Consider the following 17,863-nt stretch of genomic DNA (forward strand, 5'->3'; position numbering starts at 1 on the left):
TCAGGCAAAGTTATTTTCACTCGCATCGCGTTAAATGTGCTTTCATTTTCTCTGAAGAACTGATGCAATAGGTTCAAAATTTAATGAAACCCAGAAAATGCACCTCTTCGCATCAATTATAATTAATTCTAAGTTAAGTATGATTGAATTTTCTTAAATACGCGGTTGAATTTGAGGAAAATAGCTCTGAGTACCATTACGGTTATCTTCATGGTGAAATTATTCTTCAGCAGTACTTTTGCTGAAAATTTAATATTGCACGATCATGTAGCCTATTATTTTACAAATAAGTTATGCTTTAGAATAGTCAAGTTAAGACGCATAATTTACTTTTCAAATGAAAACTGGGAAAACAAGGATGGAAGCTTACTGCCTATTTTAATTAGAAGAGAGAACTTTTGAGCTGAGTGATTTGAGAAGCATGCCTTTAGGGATTTTCCACCAGAAACTGAACTTATTTGCATTATGCAAGAGACACTTTGAAAGTAGGCTCTTTAGTCGCGAAACATCAGAATCTGAACCGGACACAGGGGAAGTTTAATCCATGTGTTGGTCTAAGCATTCTTAATTCTAAGAGGCTGAAAATTTCTCTTAGAAAGAGAAGAAAAGGAAGCATTCAAGTAAATGCCAGTTAACTTAATCAGGGATGCTTTGATAATAAGGTAAACAGTAAATGTCTTCTCCTCATCTTTCTTTACCTAATACGTGATAAAATATGGTCAAATGTTTTCTCAGTGTTAAACATAACAGGTTAATACGAGATATGACTACATTTTCGTAAGTGAGAAAGTTAAAATTTTATTCTAAATTATTAGTTTTGTGAATTTGATAGGATGTGCTTAAGGAATTTGTATTAATATACTATAATAATATTAAAGTAAGCTAAAAAAAGGAAAAAAAAACTCATTGTGAGTAATTTAAAAAGAAATCTGATAAATGATTTGAGCTGAGTTTTCAACATAAATATTTTTAGAAAGAGATGCTAAAAAATGCCACACCTAAATGCAAAAATGCATAAATTATGACTGTGAACAAACATATAAATAGTGAAAAATAAATTAAGGCAACGATTAGGGGAAACATTTATCTATTACTATATATTATAACATCTATCTGGAATACTTTTTCGTTAGCGACAATTCACATCTTCAGCAACCTTGTAAATTGCTTATTGTGGCAGTTATACCCAATCAATTGTGTGCGACCTATATGGTGCTCAAGGCTCTTGCCAACGGCAGGAGCAATCTTGACTTCTTGCCACGCTGAATTCCCCGCTTGCTTTGATATCAGATACCTGATCTGCTACTACTGTCGAACGGATAAGTCACAAACACACCCATTTAAGCCAGAAGAACATGTCGCAGCTCTTAGAAGTTTCCTGGTTAGCTCAACCACTTGCAATCATTTTTTCAAGCATGCGCCAGTCAGGTTGTGAGAGATAGTGATCTTGGAGCCTACTAGATATGTAGAACTGTTTTACTTTTTGTGTCATTCTTAATTCATTCTTCATGTATTTCCGAGCAAAGCGAGCTGCATGCATTTGTGCATAAATATCGCTTTAATACCCTTTACGAGAATAAATGGATGAATACGTACTACGTAGAAACTCAGCAATCAACGCTCTCACTGACAGCAAACCGCTTTCTATGATATAGTTTCCACTGTGCATAACGTCTCGGATTCTTTTCGCGTATCAAAAGCCTTTGAATAATTCTGAAGGTAAAATCAATACTCATCTGTAAAGAGTGTTTGATTTCAATAATTTTGATTTTTACCTTTCTTATTCATAGACACAGTTTTATGAAGCTTTGCCATAGGATCGTAACAAAGCAATGCCGATAACAAGTCGTTTTGCAAGCAGTCTAGCGTATTATCTCTTACTGTATAGAAACAGTCTGTTGAAGTCCCATCTCACACCTCTGCTAAATAGTTAGTCAAAATACACTTCTTCCAATATTTTATTTATTCAGTTATCTACTTATTATATACTTTGATTATAGCGAAGTACACAAGGGTTGCCTGCCTAAGAGGAAAAGATGCTATCGTAGAAGACCTTTTAAAGAAAACTAACTCGTAACCAACTTACACACGAGGGAAAATCTCGAAAATTCACATGCAGCCACCGGCATTCGAACCCGGGTAGAACTACCAGGGTTCATCGCCTTGGACCGCTAATTGGATGAAAATTATAAAAGAATCTGGTTTCTATTTGTATTACATGTAAAATAATCCTGCAACTTTGAAATAATCCTACAAGTATTTTTGAGACAGTTTAAATACATTGGTAGCGATTTTATAGTCAGCTCACGATACTAAGAGAAACATTATACTCTCCCGCAACAACAAGTTCTCTTGCATCACCTTGCACTATTTATAAGCCTTCAGTTTATTTCATCAGTGAAACAGCTTCGTTTAATCATCATTTCGAAATCGCTTAGCTCACATTTACCGAAACAACTTCTGTCTGAATTACGATTTCGAGAACCAGACAGAAGTACTTTATTTTAAATAGTTTCATTTTGGTGATAGGGTTACGTTTCAGACTAATTGCATATTTGAAAGAGACTAACTTGTAGTATATTTTGTCATATGTGTAATAATTAAAAATTTTCGTTTATGTTCAGAACAGTGTCATTCTTTACATTTCTCTCTTTAAGAGAGCAGAAATGTTTCACATGGGCATAGAAACAATTTTTATTTGAAGATGAAAAGATTTCTTTTTCATTTCACTAACCGGTAGGCTTGTATATTTTTTTTACTTAAGAGAAATGAGTTTTAAAATTAAAAATTTTAAACAAATCACAGATAATTTGTAAAGTAAGTTGAAGGGTTTACTTCATTGATAAGATGTAAATCTCTTATTTTATTTTTGAATATTCTTTATAGTTTATAGTCCATGGCATTTAATTCTTCTAATTTATTACATTTTTCTTGTGAGTGTGAACTCTTAATACAATTTAATTAACTCTTTAAATTCAAAGTAACTGTAAGACGAATGAACTGCAGATTGTCTAAAGTAACACTAAATTAACATCTGAATCCTCTATTATTCAACGCATAATTAAACGGGCATGGAATGACAGTAATACAAGCTTATTACTCTGGTGCCTCTACTATCTTATTTACCTTAGTTTGATTTATTTACCGAAACTAGCTCCTGACTTGTAATGCAAGTCATTGAATTTAATTTTTAAAATACTTTCTATCAACCAGTAATTTTAACCAGAAAAAATTTACTTTGTTTAAATTAGATCAATTTAAGTGTTAAATTTCGCATATTCTTAGCTCTCTTCAGACTTTTAACCATCCTTTAAGTAAAGATTAACAGAGTGTATAGAGATCTGCAATTATCGACAAGATATCTCTGATTACTTCCCTGTTTGTGCTTAAAATGCAAAAAATCCAATTTCATTACATTTTTATTTGTGATAAAATGCCTTCACGCTAGTTAAATTATATAACTTTCAATTCCTATTCCTTAATAACAGAATAGTATATATTTTAACACTGTAATTTATAACTTCATTCTCTTAGAATGTGATGAACTCTTTAATATTTTTCCAGTTGGAGGATGTGATAATTCCAGACGATGCATCGATGCTCATTCATAACGTTTCCGAGTCTTCTGTGGCTTACATTTTATCCCCGACTGACGAAGATCAGAAGAAATTTTTAGTTTTAGAAGACAACTTTCTATTTATTGATGTCACACGGTGCTTCAACTGCAGATTCAAAGCCTTAATCAAGCCTGTAGCTACGAAATATGGTATGTTATCTTTATATAAATATTTATACTTTTATATCCTTATATAAAATTTTTGGTTTTGTTAGATATGTATAAATTATCGCAATAAAGCATAGCATATAAATATAACACATTTTAAAGTTAGAAAAGGTAATGAATAATATTATCGAAAACGTTTTGAAAGGAAGGAGGAGTCTGTTGCGTACATTGTATTGAGGGAAATGTAAAAAATAAAGACATTCTTCCCACGTGTCCTTATTCTTATATAATTGTTGTCACATTCTGGAAGCATTCTAGAGTTAGTAAATGAATGTATGGTAATTCATCATCATTTTGTACCCTATTGATTCTTTTTTTTTTTCATCCTTTAAGTGGAGAGAATGTGAGAAATTAATGGACACTTATCATGAGAACAGAGAACAGCATATCCAGCTAGTAAATAGATGGTCCCGAACTCGGTTTCTGTTAACGGTACGATTTATATCTTAAGATATCTGATTACAAAAGTCTAACGATTTTACAAATGATTTAAATGGTTTAAGAAATTAAAGCGCATGTGTAGACTATGAAGCAGAGAAAATCCTACACTATGACGCTCTTGTTGCCAATCAAGTTGCAAGTTGGGATTAAAGCGGTAAATTAGGGAAACTATTAGGTTAGGTTAGGTTATTTTAATATGGAAAAACCTTTACGGCTATCTGCTTAAGAGAAGAAGTGCTTTCATGGAGGTCGTTTTGAGGAAAACTGGCTCTTATACATGTTACACATGAGAAAACACAAAAACCAACCAAGCAGCCAGCTCGTTCTCCTGGTTTTAATACAAACCAAGACAATCTATCAGTATTCAGCTGTCTTAATCACTCGGCCGTTATTGGGCTTGCAAACTATCGGAGCTTCTAGCGTTAAAAGAGAATTATGAAAACAAAAATGAAAAACAATCCCCTAAACTAACTCTTTAATATATGTAAGGCTCAAAAAATGCGTTCTCAGTTTTTTTCAATCAGAAAAAAGAGGTTAATTTTTTTTGATTAAACTGAGCCTTTTATCATTTTTTGTATTATAGGGATATTGCAAGAGCAAGGTTTTTCTCGTCATTATCGCCAAAGAAATGCAATGCAACGTCATAATTGAGGATCAAATTTAGAAAAAATGATCCAAAGAAGGTAATCTAAGTTGCTTTGAAGGGACTGAGGCACGTAGAGGCTTATCAAATCGTGCTGAGAGATGAAATTATTAGCACGCAGTAGCAGCCACACTATCTGCAGCTTCCAGTATTAAAACTCTTTCATGACCCCAGACCGCTTGTGGGGTTCCAACCTTTTATCTAACAGCTAAGTGTGTAGGAATCTCGTGAAACTTTAAGCAAGTAATCACTTTAGTTCAGGAACAGAAACATAAAACTTACGAAGGGTTAATTACCCTTTATTTCTTAAAATAAGAATTTCACAGATGGTCCCTTTCTCAGGACGTACAGCAAAGCCTCTATTTGTGCTTGAACTCAAAGTAATAAGAAATAAAACTTAATTAATGCTTAACTAAAAGATATAGCCGAAGCTATTAAGATTTCTAACTAGTTGGCCCCTAACTATCAAATATGTTGGCGAAGCTATCAAGGACCTGAAATACGGCCCAGCGTAGTAATAGTTCAGAGAGAGTGTAGCCAAAATGCGCACACGCGCTGGTCAGAAGCTCTAGCTCTCAAACAAAGTCGGTGGAACTTCGACTTAAATACCGTTCTTACTCATTTGCATTAAACGCGATTCTAAAAAGACATTCTGGTAGGAAATGTTAAGCTGAAATTAGGAGGGACAGGAAAGTAACTTTAGCTAAAGATAACTGTTAAAAATTTTGGGTAAACATAACACCCTAACCCTCTCAATTTGTACTTTGACTCCTCTTCTTTCAATACATATCCAATCCAAAATCAGATCTCTCGGGAGCTGGCAGATTGTTTCGTGAGCAGCGAATTGTAAAACCATCCTTTTGTGTAGAAGTTTGCGTCCATAACCTTTAAAGGGTTAAAATGACGTCTGAAAGAAGATTTGAATGATTCATTTAAATATCATATCTACTATGATAGATTAAACAAATAGCTGATCCACCTTTTAAGTATTGCCACCCTTTGAGTAAATTAGCTGTGTCACCTTTTCAGCATCGCAAAAAGGCTGCATTGACATAGCTTTAAGTTTATCTAGCATTCTAAATATAACAGTGTTCTGCTCAGCAACGAATCTCATTTTTATCTAATAATCGCTTACTTAGAGCTGTAGAGCAGTGATAACCGCTTATGCTTCATGCATGCCATTCTTCAATGCTAGAATATCATTCCTCCCCATCTTTTAGCACGATCAAAAATACATATGTTTATTTCGATTTCGATTTTTTTTAATGTTTTTGAAAATTAAACAACCAAAATGTGTAGAAAATGTTGACAAATAAAATGAAAAAAGTACTTTTTATAGTCATAAGCTAAAACTAAATAAAAGTCTGACCTCATTCCGCCTCTGAGCGTATGCTATTCCACAAGGTGAAATTCTCCCCTGGCTGAGAAACTTAGTTGTAAAGAATTTTAATCCCTTATTTAATTAATTCCCTGCCATTTCTGAGCCTTATGAAATTTATCAGTGTGAGAAAAGATTTGAGATGCCAGCAACAGCTGCTTTTATTGGCTTTTATTTGCTTTTATTTGGAAATAAAGCAGCGTTCCGATATATGGATGAGGTACTGCAGGCCGTTTCGTATAAATATCAGTTTTTACACGATAATGCACTGACGTGTATCAGCGGGTAATGTTTCAAAGTGAGGTACATTCTTGGATACCATGATCTCCGGACATTTTCCCCCTTGAGAATATGAAGAAGGCATATAGGCACTAATGATAATCGAATGAGTACCTATTTTTCTTATGACTTCAAAAAAAGTTATTGGAAATCCTGCTTCAGAGCTTAGCAATCTCTCAGAACAGAATTTGAGTATATCTTTACTCGTTATAGTCGTCAAGAAACCGAAATCTTTGGGTATAGGGCAAATTATCCATCGAACCAAAAAATCCCCTCAAGTACTTGATAGCAGGAGGAGACGGATACAAGATGTTTGGTCTCCTATCCTTGAAAAGTGATCTTGATCAAAATTGGGATGGAAGTGGACAAAAATCTTCCTAATACGCATATGGTGACAATTCCTTGGCTTTCAGAAAGTTAAATCCTCTTTGCCTAATGCGTTCATGCACCGGAACTGATTTAGATCTGAAAAGTAAACACAAACAACAATCTTAATGTATTAATTTAGAAGTCAAACAACAAAAATCAGCATTAAGTTTTCAAATTTTCACAGGACTAGTTTCGATGGTTTTACCAAACCATTATCCTCAGCTGCAATGGCGCAAATGAACAAGATAAGATATAGTGATTAGATAGGATAAGATAAGAAAGGCTGAACAGGAGTTAAGCTACTGGCGCCATCTGTTGATAAAACGAGAAGTAAAACATAACTTCTTTAAAGGCTGAAGGTAAAGATGTATTGGTTGGAATTAGAGTCGCTAACTAGAACAGAAATTTAATTTTCGGGTTGTTTATTCTCCCATCAATAAAATTTCGAGTTCCATACTCAAGGACCCCATTCCGGATATGAATTCCTGGGGTATTTACAGGATTCCTTGCCAGTGCGGTTTAATTTACATTGGTCAAAGTAAGACAGCCTTAAAATTTCGCGTTAAAGAACATGAGGCATATGTTAGAAAAAAGGAGCCACAGGAGTCTTCTGTTGCCCAGCATTGTTCGTCCGAAAATCACACTTTCAATTTTTTTGCAGCCAAAAGTATTCCAAAAACATCTTCCATTGGTGAATTAGATTTTCTAGAGGCAGTTCACATTCAAAAAATCTTTCTGTTCTCGTTAATGGCCCGAATTCCAATCCATCTTTGCCTTCAGCCTTTAAAGAAATTATGTTTTAGTTCTCTTTTCATCAACAGATGGCGCCAGTAGCTTAACTCATGTTCAATCTTTCTTATCTTAGTTCATTTGCGCAGCTGAGGATGATGGTTCGGTGAAACCATCGAAACTAGTCCTGTAAAAAATTTGAAAATATAACGCTGATTTTTGTTGTTTGACTTCTAAATTAATACTTGTTCTGCGTGTTATTGTATATGAATGTATTTATGGTCAGTGTCAAGCTGTAAAGCCGAATATGTCAATTAATGTTTTGGCTGAACTAGGTATTGTATCAGTCTCAGTTACTCTCTAGGTTCGACTACTGAACTAAAGTAAAACTTCAAGGCTAACAGCCCTCTTCATAACCTACTTGACATGTGTTTGTTAAATATCACCTCATTTTGAGTGTTCCACTAAGCTGTGCCATTTTTTCTGTTATGTAGGACATTAAAACGAAAAGAAAATTTCGAATCATTGATTTTATAGGATAAATGCATTCCATAATCGAAATGCAACAGTTCTCTTAGGCTAAATGAATTTACTTTCCCCGTATAAAACGTCCTTGTACAAAGAGGGTTTTTTTTTTTTTTAATTGTACCCATTTTTTTATTTTTAGTTCTTTCTGTATGACAATTTCCAGTGTTAACAAAAATTTGATCTGATTAATCTCGAAGCACTTGGGATATGACATCATGTAATCAGTACCCAATTAGAGAGGATAACTTTAATTTTATTCAAAGTATAACATATCTTCTGAAAACGAAGTATCATTCCTTATTTTAGCAGTACATAGTAAATATTAAATACCATACACCTAAATGATCATTTGGATCTTATATTTTTATTTCAGCAGCTACTCGATATTTCTGGATAAGATTGTTTAATTATAGCCTGACACATTTTCGTAATGTGTCTAAAGTAGAGATTTTTTCATGAAAGAATTCCTAATTAAAATTACCTTGTATTCCCATTACACATGGGAAAGTCCAAAAAAATGCTCAATCAGCCAGTACATTCGCTAGAATTTAAGCGAATCAATTCAGCTAAATTAAAATTTTAATAACTAAATTGGAACCTCGAGATACGAGCACCTCTATATACGAGAAATTCGAGATACCAGGAAAGTAAGAGCGTAATATTCGTCTCTAAATACGAGCACTGAATCGAATAACAAGCAATGAGCCAGGCTGGTTGTATGAGTGGCGTTATTTCCCGATCCCACTCGACTGGGGGAATCTCCTCATCAGATCACACAGTGTTCTTTGATCTACGTGTTTGTGCACTTGTGAGTTAATTGCTTTTACATTTAACGTGAAACTAATTATTTCACGATGCCTCCCAAGAAAATTGTTGCCTCCGATAGTGCTGCAAAGGAAAAGAAGGAAGCCATGGCCCGTTGAAATTATGAAAGAAATCATAGATAAACATAAGCGTGGTGTAAAAGTGACGGATGGCAAAGACTTACGGTTATTCGACAACGACGATTTGCACTATTCGGAAGAAATTAAGAAACTTACTGTGACTGAATGAGTTGTCGTTACTTCCAAGCACCGTCCCAAACTCCTAGAAGATGTTGAGAAGCTGTTGTTGGTGTAGATTAACGAGAAGCAGTTAAAAGGTATTTCGGTGTCGGAGGCTACCATTTATCGGAAGCTATCATAAAGGTAAATAACGGTTATATCATTTACCAGTGTTATTTATTAGAAAAATTTATTTTTATGTTGATTATTTTTGAGGGGTGCGGAACGGATTAACTGGATTTCCATTATTTTTAGTGAGGAAGTTTGTTTCTAGATACGAGAAATTCGCTATACGATCTCAATGCTGGAAAGAATTAAACTCGTATCTCGAGGTTCCACTGTGTAGACTTTAGTGCAATATGCCATCCTCCAGTGTAATACCAATCAAAATTAGGATGGAGCTTAAGCAGATAGTTCTCGCATATTTGCCTTAATTAAATGATACAATTTAATGTAACACAGTTCCAATAATATTAATATCTAAAAATTAGTATCAATAAAATATGATTTTCTTTAACTTTTAACTGCTTTTGAGCAATATAACACAGAGTTACAATAGATGCATATGTGAGCAAATTAATACCAGATATAACGATGTTCAGAATTTCATTGTCAAAACTTACATTGCATGCAAATTATGAGTTAGCATAAACTTGGAAATAATCTAAAAATATCTCGAAATTTTAATATAAGTTATTAATGAAATAATTAATTCGATACATATATTAAAATATTGTTCTATGTTAGAAAATTCGATTTTAGATGCTTTGTGCACTGCTAACGATTCACTAAGGAATATAAATATACCATTAAAAATTACACGAAGTTTTAGTCAAAAAGTTTCAAACTGAGAGGAAATGCAGAAGCTACTAGAAATTACATAAGTGGGCTTTAGCTGGCTCTGCGCTTTTTTATGTGTGATAAGAGGTGAGTAAGAGGAATTCCAAAACATTTATATTCATATCTGCATGTTCTTAAGAGCTCAACTTTAAAGTTTCCAGTTTCTAATAAATGGTGCGGATTCTTAAGAAGTTGCATGAGTTGCAAGGGTTCTCAACCAGAATGGAATTCTCCCTATATTTCATAGTTTCGTGGGGAAAAGAATGCGGTCATATGTTTAAAAACTGCTTTTGTTCAATTTTTGATATTTATCAACATTTTCTATACTTTTCGTTCATTAATTTATAAAACACATTAAAAATTAATTTAAATTTAAATGAATGTATATATGTACTTTTCCAGTTTGGTAAAAAATTGGAGGAATGATCTTCTAGCAATGGTGAAAGGGGTGTATGAAGCAAAACAGACTGATACTGTTTAATAAAGCTAAATGTGTTGTTTAAAAGAAGGATGTATATATAAACCACTTTAATTTAAAAAGAAAATAACTCACAATTTTTTTAGGAACTCCTGCTTAGAACTGCCATGTTTTATAATACATGATTTTACATACGATCTCGTTAGATATTTATTTGTGATAAAGGAAAAACATACATCCGGTTTAATGGCGTATAACAATAATGTATTTTGCTTTTAAAAAATCTGAACATAGGTAACTTCACATGTCTTATCGTACAATATTCATGTAAACTAAAGTCGAACCAAAGTTTCCAAAGAAAAATATTAAAAGTTAGTGAAATGTGTGAAAAACGACGAATAACAAAGATTAATCTAAAATAAACCGGGGCATTCGGCTATGCGAAATGTATATAACCGACGACAAGGCACAAGGACAAAAGCGATGATTGGTAACGACAATTAAGTGGTGGCTCTCTATTATGAAAAGGCATTACAGTTTGTTACATGAAAGGACTATCAGGATCACGAAACGCTTCCAAATTTAAACATTAAACTTTCTTTCAATGTATGACTATCTGTCATACGTTATTGTGGCTGCCATGCAACATTGCAGCTTTGCCATGTAATACTGCGATGCGAACTTTTCTATGGTATTTCTAAAGAAAACGAAATGCGTTAAATAGAAAAATCAACACTGAATGAGTTACCAAAAATAGTAGGCAATTATATGTAAAAATCTTTGGAAAAATTAGCTTGGAGATCCTATTGTATTTTATGAATCAGTAATATCAAGGAACGAGGGCTGTACCCCATTAGGCAAAGACCCGTTGTTCATTATGCTTATTTCTCATTCGCACTGCAACATATTAAGTATAATAGTGACATGGCCTTTTATCTCATAAAGAACGAATCTGAAACAATTTCATTTTACGTAATCTGCTTTGAAATCTGAAAATTTATCATTAATTTAATTAATTTTTAATCTTTAACATTTCGATCAGTCCATTTAAAGTTGTTAGTTAATTTACAGCTTTGCTTTTTTGTTTTGTTTACTTGAATACCACAAAGTACTCGAGAGCTGTCTGCCTAAAATGAGAGATGCTTTTGTGAAAGATTTTCTGAGGAAAACAGACACGTGTGCATACGATGAGATGATACTATGAAGTTCTTATCTGGCGTATTTGTTTGACTTTGTATCAACAGCTTTCGAAATACGTTTTAGGATCGTAAAGTTCAGCCATTCTTATTTCCGAGATTTGATTTTCATTTCTGAGCCATTTGTATTTATTCAAGTCATACATTTTTTCAATGAGGAAACTGTTTTTAGCGGGACGGGCTTTGGCCCAGGGGCCATGTTTTAGACAAATTGAATCCGTACAACTCTCTGACTATGCTAATACTGAGTTCAGGAACAACAATTATTTTTTCGGAAAAGGTTACCTTTCCGAACGGAGAAAAATGCTTTTTAATGATTCAATATTTATAGGTTTACATTAAAAATACTTAGACGGTAATGCAATTTTTTTTTACGTTTGGCGCAAATGGATCCAACTTACTTAATGCCTTCTCCTGTTTGTTTCTAATAATATTTCTGCTGCCATAATATCTGTACTAACAATATTTTCAACTTTTATAAAAAAAGAAGTTGAAAAATGTTATTTACTTTTCAGTATACCTCTTTAGGAGTTAAGCCTTGGAAACATTATCTCGATTAGCATTAAGTTTACGAAATACTCAATAATACTCCTATCTAAAATAGTTATATTAATTCGAGGAAAAGCTCATTAACATCAAGTATAACAGATTTACCGCAGTAATTGATTTTCAAAAGTAATTTAGGATGACTGAGGCAACATTAAAAATATCAATATTAATTACTCTTCCGTAATTATGTACAGTAATTAAGTTTGTGAAATCGTATTTAGTAAACAGCATGACACACTGACGTGAATTACTGTCTCTTATCATCTAAAAGCCTTTGGTGGAACTTTTGAAGCTTAATGCTGATGCGAATAAAACTAGATTATTAGTGTTTGTGGTATTATGAATTATGTTACTTTCTTTCTTAGAACCGCAGAGTCATTAGGTTTTGTTTGAAGCAGGAAACGTGAAAAATATGTAGTGCTCTCGCCGGAACTCGAAACCGGACCTCTCGAATATGCGTTGAGTAGGCTTCCAAATACACTACAAAGGCACGCAGAAAGGAGAGAGAACATACCTTATAGAACCATTGTTTTTGTCATTCTGATTTTAAAGTACTAATACTTTTCACCTAATTTCCTAATTATATTCATTCTTATTACAATTTTATTTTCAACTGTAAGTTTTCATAGACGTTTTTATTACTATGCACATTATCTCAGCCATCTAAATGCAGAACTTCAACAGGTACTAGCATGCAATATCATGCTTGGGAAAATGTTCTCTAATTAATCATGCTATTAACCATGTTAACATTCTCATATATCCCATTACATATACAAAGTATATTTATGTAATACACTGGGTATTCCAGCTCCTGCTTCCATCCACATTGAGCATTATTAATTTTTTAAAGCTTCCGTCCTTCCAAAACTTAAACTAATAATAAGATTTACTTCCATTTTCCCCATAGCCATATATTTTCATTATGACATACTGCGCACGAACTACTGGCTGATTGACTGCGTCAAACTAAATGTACGAATATTTCATTTTATATAAATTTCCTTCTTTTTGCATAAATAATGAAAATTCAAAAGAATATGGAGTAAACTATAAAAGAACTTAGTATTTATCTTTACTTTTTCTATACAATGAAAATAATTCCTTTTGGAAAGCCGAATACTTCAGTAATAAAAATTATAGCCAACGTTTGAGATTTCTGGAATTATTTATACAAAAAATTAAATATAGTTTACTCTATTCTCCTGAAAAGTTAGAAACAAAGTTTCATTAAGCAGTTGACAGTCTTCTAACAATAGCATTAGTCGCGATTAATTTATAATTAATCTTGCTAAGCTTAAAAATCCTTCATTTTAATTATTTGATATATTCTGACATTAATACTACAATATCTGTTATTAAGAATAAATGTTTAGAGTCATCATGCTGTGTAAAGCAAGATATATTTAATGCCAAACTGTGTCTCACCAGAAACGGAAGGCGAATCTTCCATTTGCCAACTGGATGCATCAACCGCTACTTTACTTATATATATAGGAGGAACAGCGTACTACATGTAGAAAGAATATCTAATTCTCTAGATTTCACGTAAAGAACGACTTATATGTGAAGTAGGGGAGATTGATACCCTACTCGAAGAAATCAAGATGGTGATGAATTTTCAACTATCAAACATTTAGTTTGGAATTTAATGTGAATTCATAGAACTTTGGAGACTATAAGCCCTGAAAGTTCATCTCTGTCATTGCTATAATCCTCAGATATCTATCGAATATGCTAGCCATTGTGGCTCAAAAGCACACATTAGGATGTTCAATTCTTAACAAAGTCAGTAATGCATTAAATTCTGAAAACAGAAAAGACACTTCTATACACTAAGAGTTAACGTCACTGTTTTTAAATAGTATGGAAATTATTACTGCCTATACAATAGCTTAGGCTACAACCTTCTCTCATTTTTCAATTTCAGGAATAATCATTTTCTTTTTGAGTTTTATAACTGCATAAACAAAAGCTCAAGTGCACGATAAGATCTCCACATATTCATTGTGGTAAACTTTTCCAGTGATGATCTGCACTTAATGGATCTTAAATATAATTTAAAAAACTGATCTCAAACTGTGTCGATGTTAATGGTTGATATAACTTAAATTGGTAAATCTGAAGCTATGTGAACATGCTGCAATTGCAAAAATTTTCCTCAATTTAGTATCTCAGCTTTCTTATTATTTGTAACGCATATGAATATAATCTGATCCCTGAACAAGTTTAAACTTGTAGATTCTTAACTAGAGTTCTTTGTTATTTATTTTTAGCATTTTTGATGGTAGTTAAGCAAGTTGATATATGCAGACAAAAGAATTTTGATGAAATACTGAAATGTAAATCATAGAGTTTTTAAAAGTGTCTTCAATAATAAATGCTACAAATTCTCGTAGTTTTAAGTATTATTTTTTAAAACTGTTGGCCAAAAAGCCAATATATATATAGCTACCTTGACTGCTCCATAATGTTCTGATTTTGTAAAAATGGAAATAAATATAAAATAAATGTATAAGGTATATCTCCCACTTCCCTAGCGTGCCTTCGTGGTGTAACGGTAGCACGCTGGGCCGGTATTCCAGAGGTCCATGGTTCGATTCCCGGCGAAGGCGGTTGCATATTTTTCATCTTTTCTGCTTCCAATTAACCTAATGACTCTACAAATATAATGCTATTATTTCAACAGTGAAAATAACGTAATATTGTGTTAGTAAAGAAAAACTGAGAATCCTCATTGTTACAGTTCCTATTAATTACGTAAAACTTAAACAAGCTAGAAATTGTTCCTTGGCAACATTTCATCCGACAAATTTAAATTTATTCATAAAAACCAAAATTACATACGAAATGAGTGTACGCACGCGTGCAAAGACTTACATTTTATATCGAATATAATTCCTGTGTGAGTGTTTCTAAAACAAAACTTACTCTTTTCTTTAATTTTTAGTTCAAAATCCAAAGATGTAGCTGCCTCATCATCATTTAAATCCAAAACTCGAATTTGCTTTGATGTATCAAGTGATATAAAACAGATGGATCGCTTGTAATATTCATTACAGACTGACAGTTGATTAAAAGCAAAATGTGAAATGTTTTCTTGAACAATGATATCAAGGTAAGGGTCCGGCGACAATTCTAGGAATTGCTTAGAAAGTAAACACGAAGCTTATTAAAATATCGCGTTTACATCTAATTTCAGTGTAAATAACAAGTAACTTTTAACTCTTTAAATTGTACGCTATTTATTCGTATGGATTCCTTGCAACTGACTGGGACCACAGGTTGAGCTGTATAGTATCCTTTCCGTTTTAATAATGTTCCTTTACTTTGTGTCATAAAACTTCTATAATTTAATTATAAAATTATAATTTATATTCTTTGGAAAAATTTTAAATACCTTTCTATTTCTATTTTTAGTTCTCTTATAAAGTATAAATTATAAAAGTTTCTGCATGAAACTAATATTTTAATATGCTAAATAATATTTTTAATAATAGAAGCATTTACAGCTTAGTTTTTTGCATTTTCGCGTCTCATTATGTTGCATTATGTTACGCTATTCTCATGTGTAGCGTCTGCATTTCTTGGCAAATGTTGTCATTCAAGAAAAAATGGATTTGCCAATGCAGCCTAGCAAACTGCCAATTCTCAGAAGTGTCGCCATTTAAATCTGCATGCTACCTTCAAAATCAAAACTATGCTTTACTTAATAGTTTTTGAATACTAATATTTCTGCAAAGCTTCAAACTTCAAAGAACTGGCTGCTGCATGTAATTTCGTAGTTTTTCACCATATGTAACGTGGATACTAGTCAGTTTCCTTCCACAAAGGCACCACTGCTTTTAGGCAGACAGCCCTCATATGCTTTGCCATAATCATACAAACCAAACCAAACCTTGCGTTTTTGGTTGCAGACATTTCAGTTTCAGTGTAGTCATCTTTTAATTAGTTCAAAACAAAGAAGATACCTATGACAAACGACCACATGGATCGTGGTATTCATAATAGAATTCCCCCTTCCTCCCATGACATAAAAAAGATTGACCCCAACATGAAAAGGATTGACCACGACACTGATTTTTGACTTTGTTACGGTACATTGCGTTTGCATTTTCGGATATAAAAAGGATTTTACTTCATATCCAAGACAACAATGAAAGAATTTAGGTAAAAAGTATATATACAGAGGGTGATAGAAGGAAACCAAAACTGAAACATCCAGTGCAAACTTCAGTTAAAATAAAAAATTACCAAACAGGTATGTGTGGAGGATATTATGCCTGTTAAACGATGACAACATTTCAGATTATTTTGGTGCTGCATAAAAATGCTACAAAGAGTCTTCTGGTAAAGACAAATGGAAGGAATTACTCGACATTTAGTTGAGATGGTAATTCATTATAAAAGAGATTTTCTTATATACTAACGTTATAAGTCATTTCTCCCACACTCTTGGCATGCCTTCGTGGTGTGGTGGTCTGCACCCTGAATGCGTATTTCAGAGGTCTGTGGTTCGATTCCCAGCGAAGGCATGCTCATTTTTCATCTCGTCTGGTTCCAAAAAAATCCTAAGGTCTCTACAACGTATTGGTTCATGATATCTTCTTTTCAGATTTTATTTTCCTAACTTTTCTGAAATTATAATTCATGATTTTATTATTGCATAAATCTTAATTAATTACACTTTAGAAAATTTAGAATTAAAGGGTTAAATATCAAATAGCGGTTCCAATATCATTTTCAATTAAACTATTCTAAATTAATTTTTAATCAAAGACCTGCTTAGATCATTTTGTGTTAATAATATGGGATCTTGCTATAGACAAATATATATATATATATATATATATATTATTCAGATGGGTGTGTAGTTTCAATGGTCTAAGACTTTCGTTTTATGTTAAATAATAGAAAAAAGTATTATACTTGTGAAGAATGCAAATGTGCCCTTAAAACTTCAGAGAAAATGAGAAATTCGATATGTAGTTACTGACATTAAAGGCACCTATAAATTATAACTCAGCTTTAAACTTAGATGTAACTCACCACGACGTACGCTAATACCGATGACTACTCTTGGAATATGAAATGCTTCATTTAAACTCCTCCCTGACAGCTCTGTGACATCAATTTAATCTACGGCAGTGTAAATTTGTGCTTCTGCCATATCTGTTTCTCACGGTACACATCCAAACAGCTCTTTGCTGTCCTGATGTCAGAGATAGGGAAAGACTTGTGTGATTGTAACAGTTATTTAAGAAATTAAATAGAATTTTATTTTAATATGAATGGAAAACTAAGCACATGCTTAAAGTGTTATATATGGTCTTTCAAATATCCTTTCCGTTTTAATAATGTTCCTTTAGTTTGTGTCATAAAACTTCTATAATTTAATTATAAAATTATAATTTATATTCTTTGGAAAAATTTTAAATACCTTTCTGTTTCTATTTTTAGTTCTCTTATAAAGTATAAATTATAAAAGTTTTTGCATGAAACTAATATTTTAATATGCTAAATAATATTTTTAATAATAGAAGCATTTACAGCTTAGTTTTTTGCATTTTCGCGTCTCATTATGTTGCATTATGTTACGCTATTCTCATGTGTAGCGTCTGCATTTCTTGGCAAATGTTGTCATTCAAGAAAAAATGGATTTGCCA

General features: G+C 32.7%; 1 protein-coding gene across 2 annotated transcripts in view; it reads left to right on the top strand.

Annotated features, from left to right (window-relative positions):
• The window catches only part of LOC118198260 (uncharacterized), a 324,065-nt gene that overhangs the window by 145,736 nt on the left and 160,466 nt on the right, over positions 1-17,863 (top strand). For both annotated transcript variants that reach the window (XM_085809850.1, XM_085809851.1), the window contains exon 5: positions 3,565-3,766. In XM_085809850.1, coding sequence (XP_085665976.1) covers positions 3,565-3,766 — 202 coding nt within the window. The remainder of the gene's footprint in view (positions 1-3,564; positions 3,767-17,863) is intronic.

This window comes from Stegodyphus dumicola, chromosome X2, assembly GCF_044657685.1.
Source record: "Stegodyphus dumicola isolate Sdum_Otavi_A_Nest chromosome X2, ASM4465768v1".
NCBI classification, from domain to species: Eukaryota; Metazoa; Arthropoda; class Arachnida; order Araneae; family Eresidae; genus Stegodyphus; species Stegodyphus dumicola.